This window comes from Adelges cooleyi, unplaced genomic scaffold (assembly GCF_023614345.1).
Source record: "Adelges cooleyi isolate 19-005CV unplaced genomic scaffold, UGA_ACOO_1.1 ACOO_flye_CR_arks_rails_tigmint_CR_PRNA_307, whole genome shotgun sequence".
In the NCBI taxonomy this organism is placed as follows: Eukaryota; Metazoa; Arthropoda; class Insecta; order Hemiptera; family Adelgidae; genus Adelges; species Adelges cooleyi.
Window position 1 is genome coordinate 1,582,679 of NW_026095978.1, and position 18,775 is coordinate 1,601,453.

Here is an 18,775-nt window from a genome sequence, read left to right on the forward strand (position 1 = left end):
ACTATATGTACATTATAACTTAAAATTTACCAATTCTTACGTTTTTATAACAATTTGTTTGTTTGTTTAGCAGCTTAAACAATCAAAATGTATCCTACTAGACCACCGAGAGGACGAGCTCGAGGTCCGGTTAACGATGTACGTCATCCTAGTCCAAGGTATCCACAACAGCCCGGTGTTAATACTAGGATGCGTCCGACGCGACCGACGTCTACATTTTTTACTCCTAGACCACCTGTGTCTGATTCACAAGTAAGCGGAAATTTAAGAATAATAATAAACAAGTTAATCAAATATAGTTTTAGTGGAAGATCACAAAAATGTTTCAAATTATTATTTTTTTTTTAGGTAGAACAGGTAAAAGAAAAAATGAAAAATTTGGTAACAGGTATAATGTAATTATAATTTTTTTGAAAAATGCGTAAAAGTTAAACTGATCTCACCTTATGTGTACCTATAGATGATATGCCAATTCCTCTTGGCCGGGGAAGTGTACGCGGCCGTCGATCAACGACCGAAGTCCAAGAAACATTTTTAGCGCCGCGCCCTGAATCGTCTATGACTCCGACAGGAAAGAGAGGTACATAATGATTAGCTTAGGTATACGTGTAATGCAGATAAAGCCATTTAAAATCCACAAATCTACATGTTATCATGACTGTTAAAAAATATAGTCAAATAACTATAACTACAGGATAAGGTCTAATCTTACATACAATTTGTAGGTGTCTCCGGAGTTGAGGTACAATTGTTGGCAAATTATTTCCCGTTGAAATGTATTGACAAGGACAGAGGATTAATGCAATGGGAGCTATATCAATATCGAGTTGATTTTGATCCGGAAGAAGATCGCATTGCAGTCAAAAGAGGCCTATTGGCTCAGCATCGCAATGTATTTGGCGGTTACTTGTTTGATGGAACTATGTTGTTCACAAGCACCAAGTTAAACCCCGAGGCAAGATATAATGACTAACCCGGTTGTGGTTGTCCGTATTGCCAATAGAATAACTAATTGCGTTATATTGTTTCAGTCATTCGAGCTAACATCCCAAAATCGTAATGACGATAAGATATTTATTATAAAAGTAAAGTTCACTAATGTTTTGAAATCCGGTGATTATGCTTACATTCAAGTATTCAACTTGCTTTTGCGCAACTGTATTCGTCATCTCGGCCTAAAACTTATAGCCAGAAACTTTTATGACCCGGAAGCCAAGGTCAGTATTTATTATGCATTATAAACATTCGGGAATAGGGAGTTATAAAAAAAGGCAATTTTTGAAAATGTATCCATAATACCTCACAAATGTAACGGCTTTATGAATTCAAACCCAAAATAAAAATGACTTAAACAACAACTTTTTTTTAAATATTTCCTTCGCCCTAAGTTGTTTTACGAATAATACAGTCAAATTTAGATTATTAAAAAATTTGTAAAACAAACAAGTTTTACAGGTGGATTTATTTAAAAAAAAGAAATACTCATTATTTTCTTTTAAGATAATTGTAATTGTGCAGTTTTTCTTTTTGTTGATACTTCAGTTTATGCTATTGTACATTAGAATATATTCAGATTTTTATCTCCTTAAATTTTTTTCCAAAGTGCTATTGAGGACTTTAAAACTTAAATAGGAATGTAAATATTTAATTAAATAAATAAAAGCAATTTATTATTTTTTAAAAACCTAGTATTTTTTCTTCTATTTATTATTTTTCTATAATTAAATTTTGATGTAAGATGAGATATTCTTGAGTATATAGAATAACTTATTTTACAAAACAACATAATTTACTTCAAAAACAAATTTTTCTTTAGCTATAATAAAAAAAAATGTTAAAAATAACACGTATATTTTGCAGAGATTACCTATTTAAAATAAGGTATTTCTTTTTTTATTTCTTTAGCTTTGAAACTTTTTGAGTTATGAGGGAAAATTTAAATAATTTTACTAAATATTGATTTTTCAACTTGATGGCGGAGGCAGTTTAAAAAAAAAAAAAACTTTTTTTTCACTACACCTTACTACTTGGTTAGTGTACGTACATACACCCTACATTGGTATTGAATTTTTATTTTTGTATATAATATGTTAGATTGACTTACCAGCACATAAACTCCAACTTTGGCCTGGATACGAAACATCTATCGCCATGCATGAAAACAATACAGTATTAATGTGTGCTGAAATTTCGACTAAAGTAATGCGCCAAGAAACAGTGTTGGATTTCTTACATTCATGTGCCGCCGAAAGGTCTAGGAACCCAGAATGGATGGTAAAACTATATTATTTTTATTGAGGAGATTGATGTATTATTGATATAGTATATGGTATTATTATTTAACATAATAATATGATGTCATACTATTATGTTAGGAGGGCGTCACAAAAATAATTAAAATGCCTAAAACTCGGAAAGTGCTTGGTCTAGAAAATTTATCAGTTACAGCTTTTATTTACATGCTAGCAAAACTGAAGATGTAAAATTTATTTAGATATTTACAATTTTTTTTTTAAATGTAATTAAAACTTTTTAAAAGTACATAATTTAATATTTTCTCAACTAAAAAATTATTGCTTTTTCGCTAAGGTAGGAAAAATCCAAAATAAACATGTAGGTATACTGTTTATCGCTGTGATGAGTATAACAGTTTTAACCAATGTTAAGTTTTATTGAAAAATTACTTTTACAATACATTTTTTTTTTACAATTTTGCTATTAAAATCTACAGTTTAACTATCATCATTTTAGCTCTTCAGTTTATGCCTAGCACTGAAATTTATCAGACAATCTGTAAGCTTCTATACTTTATATAATATGGCTACTTTCTAGTTATCAGTTAATTAGTCTGTAGACTACTATTATACTAAAGCGATTTATAAGATATAATAAGCGTTCGCAAAATAGCCAATAGTAATTTGATATTGGAATTGTTTTGTTGGTGTGCAGTACGTTCAACATTTTTTTAACGCGTTTCGTTTGAACATTAATTTTTGTATAGACCATTTTCAAGAATGGAGTCATTGGAACGACTGTTATGACAGTTTACAATAACGAGACTTACGTTATTGATGATATCGACGAAGCTTCGGATCCTTCGTCAACATTTCCTAAGAAAGATGGCACCAAAATGTCGTACAACCAATACTATAAAGAGGTATTAATAGTAATTGTCACTTAATTTTGTAACTTATATCTATGAAATTAGTCATCTTGAACTCGATATAAATTAGAAATGGAATGTACAAATACGCGGGGGTAGACAACCCATGCTGATATCAAAGAACAAAAAAAAATCTGTGCGACAATTTGGAGTGGAAGAATCTTTGGTGTATTTGGTTCCTGAACTGTGTGTCATGACTGGACTAACTACTCAGATGCGGTAATTATTATACACTATACAATTCTATTACCTATGTAACATGATGTTTATCCCTGATCTGTGAGATTGGTTAGGTTAAAAAAAAATTATTATAATAATGTAGATAAATAAATTGTTTCGGGGATTGACCATGCGAAATGACGCTATATAAACGTACAATTTTCAAATAATAATACATATTTTTATTCGCATTTAATAAATTAAAATTTTTGATGATTAATATTTAAAAAAACGTTGTAGCAGTAATGTATAGTAATAGTATTGGTAATATACTTTTTGTTTTGTTAGGTACTTGATCATACTTTAAACAAAAACGTTTTTATTCAACAAGACCCACTCGATAATATTTTATTTTATATTAAATTGATTTATTTATGTTATAGAAACAATTTCAATCTTATGAAGGACTTGGCGAGCTATACGCGTATAAACCCAGATGAAAGGGTTAAGCGCCTTCGAAATTTCGTAAGACGAGTGTTGTCGTCCAATAACGTAAGGGAAATTAAAATTCGTATAAATAAAATCTTAATTTATAAATAAATACTGTACAATTGTGTGTTAATTATTTGCAGTCTGTAGAAGAGTTTACGAAATGGAACTTAGACTTAAGCAACGACCTTGTTGAAGTGACTGGGCGCGTTTTGAAACCAGAACCGATTTTTGGCAACGTAAAGGATTATACTGGTGGAGACGAAGCTGATTGGACTAAATATTTACGAATGTCACCCATGTACACGAGTGCTGTGATAAAATGTTGGGTCGTTATGGCTCCTGTGCAAAATAAACAGGAGATAATCACTTTTGTCAATACCCTGGCAAAGGCGGCCCGAGGGATGGGATTCACATTACCACAGCCTGTTATGTGAGTATCCATTATTTGATGCAAAAATAAGGTTTGTCACCTACCCGAAACGTTTAAACACCTTTAATTTCATTTACAAGGGTTCCATTGCATGATTTTCGATCGGATACCATTATATGTAGTCTGGAACAAACGGTAAATCAAAACAATCCAAATATGATACTTTGCGCGATTCCGCCGAAAGGACAGTTGTACGCTGTGATTAAACGAAAATTGTGTGTCGACAGGGCAGGTAAAAGTCGTTGGGTATAATTTTGTCGGTTGTAATAGTACATATTAATGTTGTATAAACTGTTCTACATTTCAGTGCCATCTCAAGTGGTACTACTAAAAAATGTTCAAAAAAATAACATGTCGGTTGCAACAAAAATTGCTGTACAAATTAATTGCAAAATTGGAGGTGCACCGTGGCTCGTCAAAATTCCTAAAAAAGTAACTATTTGTACATTTTTTTAACACTGAACATTTGTAGGTCATGTTATACACCATATAAAAAGTTTTTCCTCTGACATATTTTTAGGGTATGATGATAGTAGGTTATGACGTTTACCATACGCAAAAGGGTAAGAAAAAAATGTCATATGGAGCTTTGATTGCAACAATGGGCGACACCCACACTAATATATTTAGTTGTGTTGAGCTCCACGAGGTCGGGGAAGAGTTGTCCAATCATTTCGCAGCTACTATGAGCAGTGAGTAAATCATTTAGTATATGTATGTATGTACATTGTACAGGATTATTTTCTTCAATTATTATTCGTTCTAAAAAAAATATTTTTCCAGAGGCCTTAATAACTTACAAATCGATAAATGGAAATTTGCCAACGTGTATAGTAATATACAGGGACGGTGTCGGTGAAGGGCAGCTTCAATATGTGCACAAAATTGAAATCAAACTGTTTAAAGTAACAATTATTAATTTGTTGTAAAAGTGTGTTTTGAATAGTTTAATGAATTGTAATTTATGATTTTTTTTTTAATATAGGCCGTTGTTAAACAGTTCTATGGTGATGCTAGTGTCCCCATGGCTGTTGTCATTGTAACTAAACGTATAACCACCCGGTTTTTCACAAAACATGGCACACGTAACCCTCAAGCCGGTACAGTTGTAGATAGTGTCGTCACCGACCCCAATAAGTAAGGGATTATAATTATATTATTGTTTATCGTATTAGTATAAGTTAATGATGTAGATTCAAATAAGTAGATATAAAAAATAAAAACCTTTGGGAGATAAGATTCAATGGGTTGGTTGTAGGGGCTGTCAAAAAAAAAAGTTATGAATTAAGTTCATAACTAGCTCGTTTTATTTCGAATTCTTAATAATTTCGTTTTAATTATTTGTAACGTGTTCACCTTTTTAATTTTTATAATATTTTTAATTTTACATGAATAACTTGAATAACATCACGATATTAAAAAAAAAAAGGGACAGACGTACAATGCACACAAATAGGTGTGACTAGATTTTATAATTATTTCGTTGTAAATTGTAATATTTTTTCTTTTACTAAATTTTAGATACGACTTCTATTTAGTATCACAACATTCAAGACAAGGTACAGTGGCGCCCACGCATTATCAGGTTATTGAAGACACTTTAAATCTTCCACCAGATCATATGCAAAAACTTACATTCAAACTGTGTCATATGTACTTTAATTGGTCGGTGAGTAAACACTTTTTTAGATAATTTAAGTCATATAAAAACGCCTGTCGTTGAGCTTGTTTGTTTTTTTTTTATTTCAGGGCACAGTTCGTGTACCCGCCCCTTGTTTATTAGCCCATAAATTGGCATATTTTGCTGGTCAAACTTTATGTGGATCACCGAACGTTGGTTTAGACCGTCTGCCTTATTTTTTGTAATCCTTGTTTCTTTACTACCTGTTTAATATTGTACCATTTGTTTTATTATTATTGAATTTGTCATCGTTTTTTTTTACCCATACAGTTTTTTTTTATTATCTACTGTGCTATTTTGTAAATTATTTATACTATTTATGTGCTATGTTTCAATAAAAATGGTCGAATGTTTAAAATGTGATTTCATAATATTCGTTATTATTGTAATTTTCTATTTGCTCTGTGCTTAATCTTTGTTAAATTTTTGTATGTGCCTACTCATTCCCGAAAAAAATCTTTATTAGTAAATATATTTAATTGAAAATAAATAAATAAATAAGTACATTTAACTATAATGGAAGTAAAATTTTTTGGCTCCAACAAAGAGACGAAATAAAGCTTAGGTTAATTGCTGGAAGTGTTTAGGTACCGAATGTTAGTTTTAGTGATTGTAATGATGTTATATAATAGAACTTGATCTTATGGACTAATACTTATCTATCTTGAATAAACCGTAAATCGGTAAATATATCAATTAAAAAAAAAAACAAATAGTTAATTAAATTATTCAGGTTTGATAACTACTTAGCATTGTTTATGATATAATCAATTTCCAAATTCACTATAATTATATTTATATTAATATTTAAATATTGCAAATCATACGATAATCGTCAAATGTATGGGATTGCTGTACATTGTGTAGTACTATAATTTTGTATGTATGTAGATACCATCCTGTACGATTTACAGTACAATTACTATTATACAACACAGCCATAGAATGATATTTTTTATTACCAAAAAAATTGTTATCTATTCAAATCGATAGGTGTCCGGTATTGTTAATTGATGACCAAAAAACGGTTTTAATAAATCAAACAGGACAAAAAACTTAGCTGTATGAATATTCACAGACAAGGTAATGTATATACCTATAACTAAATTTAAAATTGTTTTGTACTGAGGAAAGTGAAAGAATATACCCATCATGTCTACAGATTTTTTTATTTATCCATGTTAATCTATTAAATATTAAATATAGGTATATAATATATTTAAATATGTAAATACCAAGTAAATTATTTTATAAAAGATTAAGGAACAAATGAACAATAAACAAGGGAAAAAATGTTAAAAAAAAAACTACGGAGTTTGAAGTTCACATCTTTTAGCAGCTTTGGACAACCAAACACTAGACACGGTTTCAATTTCCTTGAGGGTTATCTCATTTTTTGTAGCCGTCTGGATATAGCCTCTAAACATAATAATTTATAATATTTATATAAGTCAAGTTTTTTGAAACATAACTATAAAAACAAAATCATTTAAAATAGTCATTTATGAGCAACGACGACAAAATGGTTTTGTTGAACGCATTTTTGTTATGTTTGTGACCGGTGTAGCTGAACATTTTTGCAAATTCATTTGCTATAAGCTTCCTCAAAATGCGTCTCACCGATTCCTTCACATTGGAACCCCCAATCATGGAAAGCATTTTCACCTAATTTTAAACCAAGTTTATAGGTTATCAATTGGTTTAGTTAATCTTCAATATTAAAAAAAGTTATTATCATTATTCACTTTCTTAGATATCCGCTTTACCCCGGTCTCCCCTATTATATTTTCATTATGGTAACGCCGAAAAAATCATCATTCATCGTTGAGCTCGACAGTCAACAAGATTAGCGTTATTCCTCTATGTTAATATATTTATTTATTTTATATTTTTATTTTATACTTTTACTATGTAAGTTTCGAGTTATTATATATAAAAATAGTTAAAGCTCGAGTCAAGTTGTATACGCTTTTTTTTTCGTATAACGCTTAATGCCATTAGCAATACCCGCGGCGAGTGAAGATTAATAAATGGACACGCTTTCGGTAAGTACAAATATTAGTATTTTGTATAACAAGTTTATTAGAACAAAAGCAAGTGACTTCGCACTTCTCGGGTTTCCCCGAGCATGCATAAAGTCATAAAGCATATTGTATTGTAATAAATGTCATAAAACAGTAATAATCATTGCTGTCAAATAATTAAAAGTTAGGTAGGTAAGTAAAGTTTGTCATTAATTTAAAAATGGCAAATTATATGGTATTTATATGCTACAGAATTATATCCAAGTAATCTACAAAAAAAAACCAGTTTTATTTATTATTACAAAGAACTACAGAGATCTCATATATCTAGTACCTATACAATATTTGTATAACATTAATTTGTCAGATCGTTGCATAGGTCGAACTGTATTCAAGAGCATACAGTTAGTAGGGTTGTCGTTGTCATTTTAATAATAAGCTTAACGTTTTGTTTTTCAGAATAATCTGAACATTTTTTCAATTTTTTTTTCATAGTAAAAAAGATGTCGATAATTTATTTATTATGAAAACCGCCATAAGTATATAATTACATATTTTTCGTCATTATAAATTTGTTTGACTTCTTCGGTAGGAGTAGCGCATTTTAATAAGCGGACAGAATGATCAGTCTATATTGGTTGGTAGTGATAATATTATTATGTCTTTGATTGTGTCGATGTGGTAGTCATGATGACGCGATGGCGTTGCGCTAAACAATTGCACAGGATTTGTGCCGGTCAAATGTAAAATTTCAGTCACTGTCAGTTAATCTTATAAATATTTGTCTTGTCAGCGTTGTGGACATAGCAGAAAACCCTATGGCCTGTCATTGGAATTCGTCGGACATACTCCGTCGCCTGTGAGAGTACCTATATATATATAATAAGTATATTGTTTTCTCGAGACAACCGCAATTTCCTCGTCTCCAACGCTATCCAGATCATCTTTCCGTATAATATATAGTGTCATATTTGGTTTTCTGATTTACTTGCCGAAATTATTGTACAATCGTCGTCGCTTTCGCTATCGATTAGCATAGACATCAATTTCCAGTTGTAAACCACAGAAAACTTATGTAAGTTTATCTGAAAGAAGAAGCGCGTTTTCAAAATTAACCGGCGGAAACAGCTCGCTTGTTTTTTTTTCAAATACAATATCGCCGATCACGTCTTGCGTACCATCAATTGTGTTAATATGTAGATACACATATCATTGTCTTAGAAAAAAACTCACATTACCAGTAACGTTATTTGTTAGCGAACAACTTCTAACATTAATATTAAATAAGTAAGAACCTTGGTCTAACTTACTGTTCAAAAATTAGAGATTATTCAGCAGAGTATATCGATTTTGATCCAAGTCATTACTTTAAATTTGTTTATTCAATTTCCGTTTATATTATTCCTCGCTATAATATATGTAGTAATTAAAAATCCGCCGTCTCTCATGATTACTAATACAACAAATAATAATAATAAAATATAATCGTCAAATCTAAACAATAGCATATTTTGATATTATAGTAAAAAATATCGCACTACCTAAATGTGATAACTTGTATTATTATCAGAACCGTGTCGGTACCGACAATGGAATTATGAAAAAAACAATGAATATTTGAAATTTAAGGTTTTATGTATAATAATAAAATATATACATACAATAAGTAAATTAGCCGATCAAAGTGAACGCCAGTTGTTTATTGTCACTACAAACTCAGAACTTAGTTATTGGGTCATTAAGGACATTTTTGGGGCCTAACTAGAGATGAACATTTATCAAAATCAATATGACTTTGTTGGTATTAAATTTGCACTTATGAGTAGTTTATTGACGAATAGCAGTTCAGAGAATGCAAATCAGTGTACTAGATAATTGGAAGTATTCGAATTTTTAAATAATAATGTTTGGGAGGTTTTCGTAGTAGGTAAAAGCTAGGACAGGTGTTGATGTTGACGTTGGTATACCAGCTGGCCACATTAGTTTATAGTATTGATAATCTATTCACTAAACGAAAAGGCTGTAAGGTATACTTAGCTTGCATTTGTAGAGTCTAATTTACCTAGCCAGATTTTTATTTTTATAGAATACTGTCGATCCAATCAAGTTTTCAACCGAATTGTTTTACTATTATTGTCTTTAGACGGTAATAATTAACTCGACTGTATTTCATAATTAAGACATTCAAAATGCTAAAATTAATAATTAAATACTTTAATCTGTTAGTTAGTTGTATAAATTATTATAATATAATAGATTATATGTAAAAATAGTATTAAAAATTAATTTTGTTCTAACTGTCTACCTCCAACACAAACAATGTTTTATGGTGATAGATTAATCATAAAAAACTGTTTTTAATATGTAATTTGTTTTTGTTTAGTTTGATTAATAAACGAAAAGAAATATAATTGGACAGCGTTTGTAATTTAATTGTTTGTTTTTTTTTTAATTTTAGAGCGATTTTGTTTGGAAAACTAGGAAAGCGACCACGAGTAATGGCCATCCGGTGGTGGTTTTGCCGACCGTGACGGGTTTCTCGTCGCTGTCGGTCAACAAACACAGGCCACCCGAGAAATGCCGCCGGCGCCGTCAACGCGCGCAACACCACAGCGGCAGACCTTGCAAACATCCTTTGGACGTCAGCCGCCAAAAGGTGTTCTTCATGAAGCCCGCCGGCGGAGGATACGTACGGTGTAAGATCGGCAAGCAGATCGATGTCGCTCCGGCAGCGGATGGCAACGACCAAGAGCCGAAGAAGGGCAGGCCCAAAGGATCAAAGAACAAAAACAAGTACGAGCCGCTCGGTCACGGATTCACGGACAAATCGTTCGTGTACACCGTGGACGCGGAGTGTGTGGCGTGCGACCTGTCGCCGGGAAGCGACCTGTTAGCGCACGCCCTGGAACGCCACAAGGACAACTGCCCCACATGCGGTGGATGGTTTGGCGAACAACTTACCGAACACTTTGGAACGCACGCCACCACGAAACAAACCTACCTGACGGTCACGTGCCACGTGTGTTTCAGTTGCGGTGAAAAATACGGCAACTCAGACTTATTACGAGCACACGTGCTGGACGTGCACGTTCGAAAGTCCACGCAATTGAAGTGCTGCATTTGTGGACATTCACCGGCCCAGAACACCGTGATGGCCCTGCGGCAGCACGTGTCCGTTATGCACTCGGACAGTGATCCCGCGACGATGCCGGACACGTGCGGTTACTGTGACCAGCGACCCGGCCGCAACACTCTTGTAACACACTTGTTCGACAAGCACCTTTCCAAGGCCACGGTGAGCCTGGCGTGTTTACTCTGCGAAAAGCAGTGCGAGAATCTCGAGGCAATGGTCGACCACCTGGTCGGCGAGCACTGTACCGTCAAGACGTTCAGACGGCCGGCCGTGTACCGGTGCCAGTCGTGCCACATCGGCTTCAAAACCCAAACCAGCGTACTGAGGCACCCGTGCGGCTTAATAAAAAACCTATACTGTGAAAAGTGCGATAAGATGTTCCCGTCCAAAATGAGGCTCGCTTTCCACCTGCAGTTTCACGACCATCCCGTTTACCCGACCATGCATCTACACTGCGACGTGTGCCTGGTCGAAATGGAAGACGAATGCCATCTGTACGACCACATCCGCTTTCAGCACGAAGTGTGTGAGAAGTCGGTGTGCGAGACGTGCGGCCGGACGTTCAAGACGTCCATGGGCCTTAGCATTCACCGTCGGTATCATGTCGGCGACAGACACTACACGTGCAAGACTTGCGGCAAATCTTTCCTCAACCGATCCACGCTGAAAGAACACGAAATATCGCACATGGACGTCAAACCGTTCCGGTGCCATATATGCAACCAATATTTGAGCCGAGCTTCGCGTCTCCGGTCACACGTCAAGTCGCACAAAGCGGCCGAATCGACTGTGCAGCGTTGCTACTACTGTACGGTTTGCTGTTTTGTAGCGCCCAACTTCAATATGATAACAAGTCACGTGGGCAGAGAACACAACTTCAACGGGCAGGTCACTACCGTAGACTTATCCATGGTCGTCAAATGCGAGTATTGCGATTCCACATACGTGGACTCGTCGTGGCTAAACAAACACCGGGACACGACGCACCCCCAAGACGGAAACCCCGAGGCGTTTGTGTGCGCTCTGTGCTCTTCTACTTTTATCACATATTCCAGGCTGGCCACGCACAAGTTAACCCACGGTATAAACACCGAGTCCACCTTGTTCGAATGTCAGATCGACAACGGCAACAACGTCGACCAGGACCGGTTCTGCATACCTCAGTTTTTCTCGTGCGAGCACTGTAGTAAAACGTGCCTGCATTACACGTACCTGTGCCTGCACCGAAAGCTCAAGCACACCGTGAACACGGGTAAGGTGAAGTGTAACCGGTGTCCACAAGAGTTCAAATCGTCGTGGAAACTGGTGTACCACAAAAAAACCGTTCACGGATTTAGCCTCAACCAGGAAGACCACACGGACGACGTGCACCAGTGTAACTTGTGTTCGCGGAAATTCAACAAAGTTGGCGCGCTCAACTTGCACAAGACTCGCAGTCACATCGACAACGGGGCCACCACTAGTAACGGCGGCGGCGGCGGCGGCAAGTACTTGTGCGACCATTGCGGCAAATCGCAGACCACCGAGCGGTCGTTGAACAGCCATAAGAAAACCCATTGCAATCGGCTGCGCGTGGTCGCCGACAGCCAACAGACGTATCAGAAAATTCCGGCGGCAACGGCGACATCGTCCATGGAAATCGAAACGCCGGCGGCAACACTTACGTCCGACAGATTTGCTTGTACGTTCTGCCAGCTGGTGTTCGACGAAAGGACCGCGTTTGTCGAGCACATCACGGGACATACGGCCGGTCAGGCTGCGGTGTTGTCCGTCGACCACACGGTTTGCAATCTTTGCAACAAGGACCTGTTGGACGTGGCATTTCTCAAGTGTCATCTGGAACAACACGCGCTCATAAACCAGACGCTCACTTGTCACGTGTGTTGCACCGCATTTCTGTCCGTCGATGGGTTCGGTTTACACGTCCGCACCGCGCACCACATGACCGCGGAGGAACCGGCGGATCCCGTCGCCGACGACTTATACGTACCGGAAATAAAGTTTGTGGGCTTGCCGGAAGACCCGATGGAATACAATCCGTTGGTCATAGACTGTTCGAACATGTTCGATCCGTATCAGACGGAACCGCTTGCCGTCAATTCGGTAGACTTCATCAAACAAGAACCCGTGTTCGACGAACTGTTGGAACTGATGCCGCAGTCAAGCTTAGAACCGCAACAGGCCGACCAGCGTTTCCCGGAAACCGATGACGAGCTCTACAACTTGTTGGTCGACCTAACCAGTTGATCACCTCGACATTTTTTAGTCGTTCCTATTATCTTTTTTTAATTGTTGTTATTCTATACAAAACTCGTTTGTACTTCCAAACGCGTTTTATTTGAATTTTGTTCTTTTTTTCATTTTTATTTTGTAAAACCGATGCGTATTTTCCAACCCGATTGCGTTGTTTACACGTTTCGGTTGTCCTTAAAAACTAAATTTGCATTTTATGTTATCTTGTTCACTATGGAGTATCAAAGTATTCAAATCCATTTTTGCTATATTGTTAAAATAATAAAATATATATATTAATAAAATACATTATAAACAATAAACCAGCTATTACATTATGTACATGTTTAATGTAAATAAACTTAGACCTGTTAAAAAAACCGTCGAATTAGTTCCGAATTTGTGTGGAATATTCTTTAGTGCTGCCGATAAGAGTACAATATTGATTATTGCGCGCTAAATAAATAACACTGACAAGTATCACAATTGCTATTGTACGTTTGGTAAAAACTTATTTTATAGAGTATATAGTGAACTGTTTAAAAATATAGTGCGAGATCCTCTTGCGCATCTATTCTCGGCTTTGGTCAGCAAATTTCAAATATAATGTAAGTTTCATTTGTGCTGAAATCATAATTCGTTCCACAAGAGTAGTATACAAATTCAAATAATCTAATTAAAACAAGAAGACACATTTGTAGAAAAACATTTTTGATGTTTATCCAGAGTGACGCGACCCCGGGCGAGATTAATAAAATAAAAATAGTAGTACTATATTAAGGAATTACAACGCTTAATAGTACCACATGTAATTGCTAAGTTATTTCAAGTTATGTTCATGATATAAACGGACATCCTCCCACGAGAGAAATTAAAATTACTTACACATTGGAACATTGGCAATTTGATTATTTCGTGTCGACCCTGATATTATTATACACCGCGGATAACCGATCTCACGATTTTCTCTATCTATTTGCATACCTACATGTGAAATAAAGGCCACTTATCATAATTTCTAAAACAAACAACCCTCGGACTTGCCGAGTATGTCAACGACATCGTGGACACCATTCGAATCTAAATATTTGATTCGACTTGATCTGGCAACAAATGTTTCTTTTATTTCTTACCATATATAGTTGTTATAATTTTTAATGTTCCAAAGGATTATATCTAAAATATCGTTTTATATTTTGCAAGAATTGAGTACTTTTTTTTCAATAATTTTCTTTCGAAAAATATTTACATATTTAAAGATAAACTTGTTTTATGTTGTATGACTTTTGTTGACTAATAACACAACTAATATTATAACATACATATTACCCAAGAAAATGTTTGTAATTCTAATGGTTTTGGCATCAGAGGTCGGACAATTGGTAATAATTTTTAATTCAACAATTAATCATCATTATCAATTGCGAACCAATACAACTAGACGTAGATTTTCACCGAGAATTCCATTCGAATTTTACCAATATGGTTATATTATATTTAGCTAGTTCATTTTAAATAAAGGCGTATATTATTTCAAGTCGAAACTCCCATAACATAACTGACGTGATTTTATACGAGAGGACTAGTACAGTAGAGTATAGGCATAATGGAATCAAAGCAATGAGGAAACGGAGGGTCACAGGTCTACAGGAATTATTATAAATAATAGTGATAAAATTGAATAATATCACTTTCAAATAAACGCTTTGATGCTCATTTGTAAATACAGAACTTTAATTTAAAACTTTCTAACTTTGCTGGTTTATACTGTGCTTGGTTAGGACTGTACTGGCTTGAAAATACTAACTACCGATTTGCATCGAAGAGTTTTTTCGAAAGTGATTTTATCAGAATTATTAGCTTTTCAATTAAATTGAATCACGTTTAATAACACAATAGGAGTGGCCAACAGTGTGTGGAAATTAAAACTTTTTAGTATTACATTGTTATTTAACTAGATTATTTTTTTTAAATATTAACTTTATTTATGCCACAAATATTTTAAATAAGTATTAGAGAACTAGTTCAAATACTAGTATACCTGATCAGTGTTTTAAATATATGTGTTAAAGAATTATTATTTTTACATTAAGTACATCAAAAGAATTAAAAAAAAAAATTATAGCGCTCCGAGTGGTTGTTCTAGTATAATTGGTACAGTTTAAAACGTTTGAAAACATATACATTTAAATAATGTTGTGAAATTGGAGAATTCCGAATTTGTAGAACTTCAAAGTTAAAAAAAATACCTATTCCTTTTCATGACAAATAATAATTCAAATTCATTTTGCGCACGAAGGCGGTTATCGGTAATCGGGTGTTCTTAACAGTGTTATCACTTTTCGATATTACAACCGCATCAACCGTGGTATCGGTATACTGCGTACAATTTGTGCAAAGAGATTATAAATCAAAGCCGGTCAACCAAATCAAATGCGCCCCGCACGTGTTCGTGGGCGACAGCCGGCAGCATTTCTTACCTGAGAACGTTGTGTTATGGTCGTCTTAACTCTAGGTTAGGTGCCGACATATTCCTGTTGTTACCTGTTTATTAAATGCCGTCCGAGATCATTATTGACTATTGTTATTTGTCGTTTGTAAGTATATAACCGACTCGACCGCATCGTCGTCCGTTTCGTTTGATTAAATAACAACAGTACGTTCAACTGGAAACGTCAGTCGAAAGTATAATATATCAATTTAACTTTATTCGAAATCCCGTCGTATTTGTTATAATATTCAGTGCGGTGTAAAAAAATTAGAAAAAATGCTCACGCCCAGTGATGATCTAAAAGTCCGGTTAAATCTTCATTTAACAATTCGTTTTATTCTTCAGTAAGTATTAATGGATGTGTGTATTATTTTCAAATTGTTGAACAATTTCATCTAAAAATAAAAAAAAGTTAAGTAAAAAATTATAATTGGGTATCTACTATCTATATAAAAAATTAATTCAATGTCATCTTTGTTTTCTGATGCATCTAACTCGTCATCACTAATATTTCAATCAAGAAGGTCTAATAATTGTTGTTCTGTAAGTATCATCGTTAAGCCTAACGGGCATTTAAGGCCCAACGCTGCCATCCTGAGATGATGGTTTCTGGAAGGATTCGCTGTCTGGGAAGGGTTGTCTAAACCTAACCTAACTTAGGAGGGTTTTTTTTTCAAACATTTTGTTATTACTTCATTACCTCTCTCCAGACTGTTTATAAAAGGAAAAATTATTTTGCAATTGGGCTACAACGTGATATTGTTTTTAGTAAAATTAGGAATACAAAGATGTTACACCATTAGATTATTCCTGCTCTACTTTTTATTACCTCAGTGTCACCTGTGTTGAGTAATTAAAGCAAAAGCCCATATGATAGAGAACAAATTCAGAAATTTCAAAACTTAGTTAAAGTTCTCGCAACTAAGTGTCTAAATAATACTTGTTTATGCTCATTATTAGCTATTATATTACTGGTTACCGATTATCAAAAATAATTAAAGAAGATCCGAATGAATTACACATTTGTGTTTTGGTCATAAATGTTTCACTTAACTTGCTTTGCTGTTACCCAAATTAAATACCATTATTTCCTTTTTATGATAGTCAATGTTTTAAGTGTAACTATAAAACAAAAATACTTTAAAAATTTATCCAAAATCTAAAATTTGTTGTGTACCTATGTTAAAAAATTGGAATTATAGAATAGTTAGTAAATTACATAGACAATAAATAATCGTATACATATTAAATTTATGTAGTTAAAATTGACAACTAAAAAAAAAAAAACAAGTAAATAACTTTATATTGAAATATAATTTAATGATTAATAGAAAGCTGGAAAGAATACATTTTACTGGTTTTTATTTATTTTATGGTATGAGTAGCATTGTGATTTATTATATCGTGCCTAGACTAACTTGTTAGGAATGTAGGCGGATAAAAAGTCGAATCAAATAAAAAAAATTGTGTATGAAGTAAGGTAGCAATATGCAAAGGTGTGATATAATCGTGTAAGGAATACGCGCTTTCTTGTATGATGTGCTGAATAAGCTAATGATATAAAACAAGAGGGCAGTATTTTTTTAACAAATACCTCTTCATATGCCAAAAAAGTGTAAAATTATGTTACCAATCCACTTGGCGCAAAATAATATTCTTTAAACACGGCCAAAAACAGCTGTGTTAAGAATAAGCGCTAAATAAAATTTGATTTTGGCTATTGGCAGCAATGTTAAAAAAAAAAAGTTGCGCTTAGCCAATGACAGTGTAATAACTTAACATTACATATATCTTGTCTTGAATGGTAAAAAAAATATTAGAAAAAAGTAAAAAAATCGATTAAAAAGGTAAAAAAAATAATAATAAGCATTGAGCTTGGCCAACATTATTACGCTTGAGACACAATTACAACTTCACAACAAATTAAAAATTAAAAATTGTGTAATATTACATGCTATATTGAAAAACATTAAAACGTATTCAAAACTTATTTTATGATAAAAAAATAAGTAAATAAGTAAAAAAAAATGTTATAGATATGAGTGTATTAATTGTATTTTTCAATGTATACGTTTATTATAATAAACAATTACATTCCTAGAAATTATTCTCTAATGACTGCAAATTGAATTACACATTTCAACAAATGTTTAAAGCATGGACTATCTTGTATTTTATTTATTATATTATATTTATTTTATTTTATTATATTATAATGTATTATTAAAACATTTATATGAGCACAACCATTTTATTTATATTATTATTACTATTGGTGTGGCATCACTGTATGGGATAACAACATTAACCTCACTTTATAAGCAGTCGCATTAGCACCACATTATATAATAAAATATAACATATTTAATTTGTAATATGCATATAATTAAAAGAGTGTAAGTAATAAACATAATATAACGTAACATGGTGCAGTCTGTAGGATTTCAAAATTACAGTTTCCTAACATGCAATTTCTAGATTTGCAAGCACATGTTCTATATTTCAGGCACTTTTATGATACCTTATGATTTTTATCTTTCAAATAAACCAAATTCTTGATTGACACTGATAAAAGGAATTCTCTTGAACTAAACAAACATATTGTGAGTGAAAAACTCACAGTATGTTTGTTTAGTTCATTTGGATCAATACAGATTCTGAGTGTTTTATTTGGTTTTTCAATTATTACGATGTTATTATCCCTATTCTAATGGTTCATTTACATGTTGTATAATTCCTTTATGAGTTATTAATTTCAAAGTTTCTTCTAATCAGTTTTTAATGGCTTATGGTTTCTCTACGAGGAGGGTTAGCTACTAGTATTACACCTTAAGTTAATTTAATTTTCATTATATCTGGAAAAGTAATTATACCTTCAAAGATTTCTCAATTTTCTTTTGAAAATCATCTAGTTCAATTGAATAATTTACATTTACTTTTTTAATTAAACCTATAGTTATACAAGTGTTT

At 33.5% G+C, this 18,775-nt stretch overlaps 2 protein-coding genes across 2 annotated transcripts; both read left to right on the plus strand.

Moving 5' to 3' along the window:
• Positions 1–240: 240 nt before the first annotated feature.
• On the plus strand, positions 241–6,184 carry LOC126839647 (piwi-like protein Siwi). Its single transcript, XM_050575055.1, has 17 exons — positions 241–252; positions 349–388; positions 461–580; positions 726–955; positions 1,032–1,217; positions 2,095–2,274; positions 3,002–3,157; positions 3,234–3,382; positions 3,766–3,874; positions 3,955–4,244; positions 4,325–4,476; positions 4,552–4,676; positions 4,765–4,936; positions 5,028–5,149; positions 5,230–5,381; positions 5,766–5,913; positions 5,994–6,184. The coding sequence occupies exons 2-17, from the start codon at positions 370–372 to the stop codon at positions 6,108–6,110; spliced, it is 2,427 nt and encodes an 808-aa protein (XP_050431012.1). The 5' UTR covers positions 241–252; positions 349–369; the 3' UTR covers positions 6,111–6,184.
• A 1,771-nt stretch (positions 6,185–7,955) lies between these two features.
• Positions 7,956–13,329, plus strand: LOC126839744 (zinc finger protein 91-like). The gene is made up of 2 exons (XM_050575156.1): positions 7,956–7,970; positions 10,408–13,329. Exons 1-2 carry the CDS (start codon positions 7,956–7,958, stop codon positions 13,327–13,329), a joined length of 2,937 nt encoding a protein of 978 aa, XP_050431113.1.
• Positions 13,330–18,775: the final 5,446 nt, after the last annotated feature.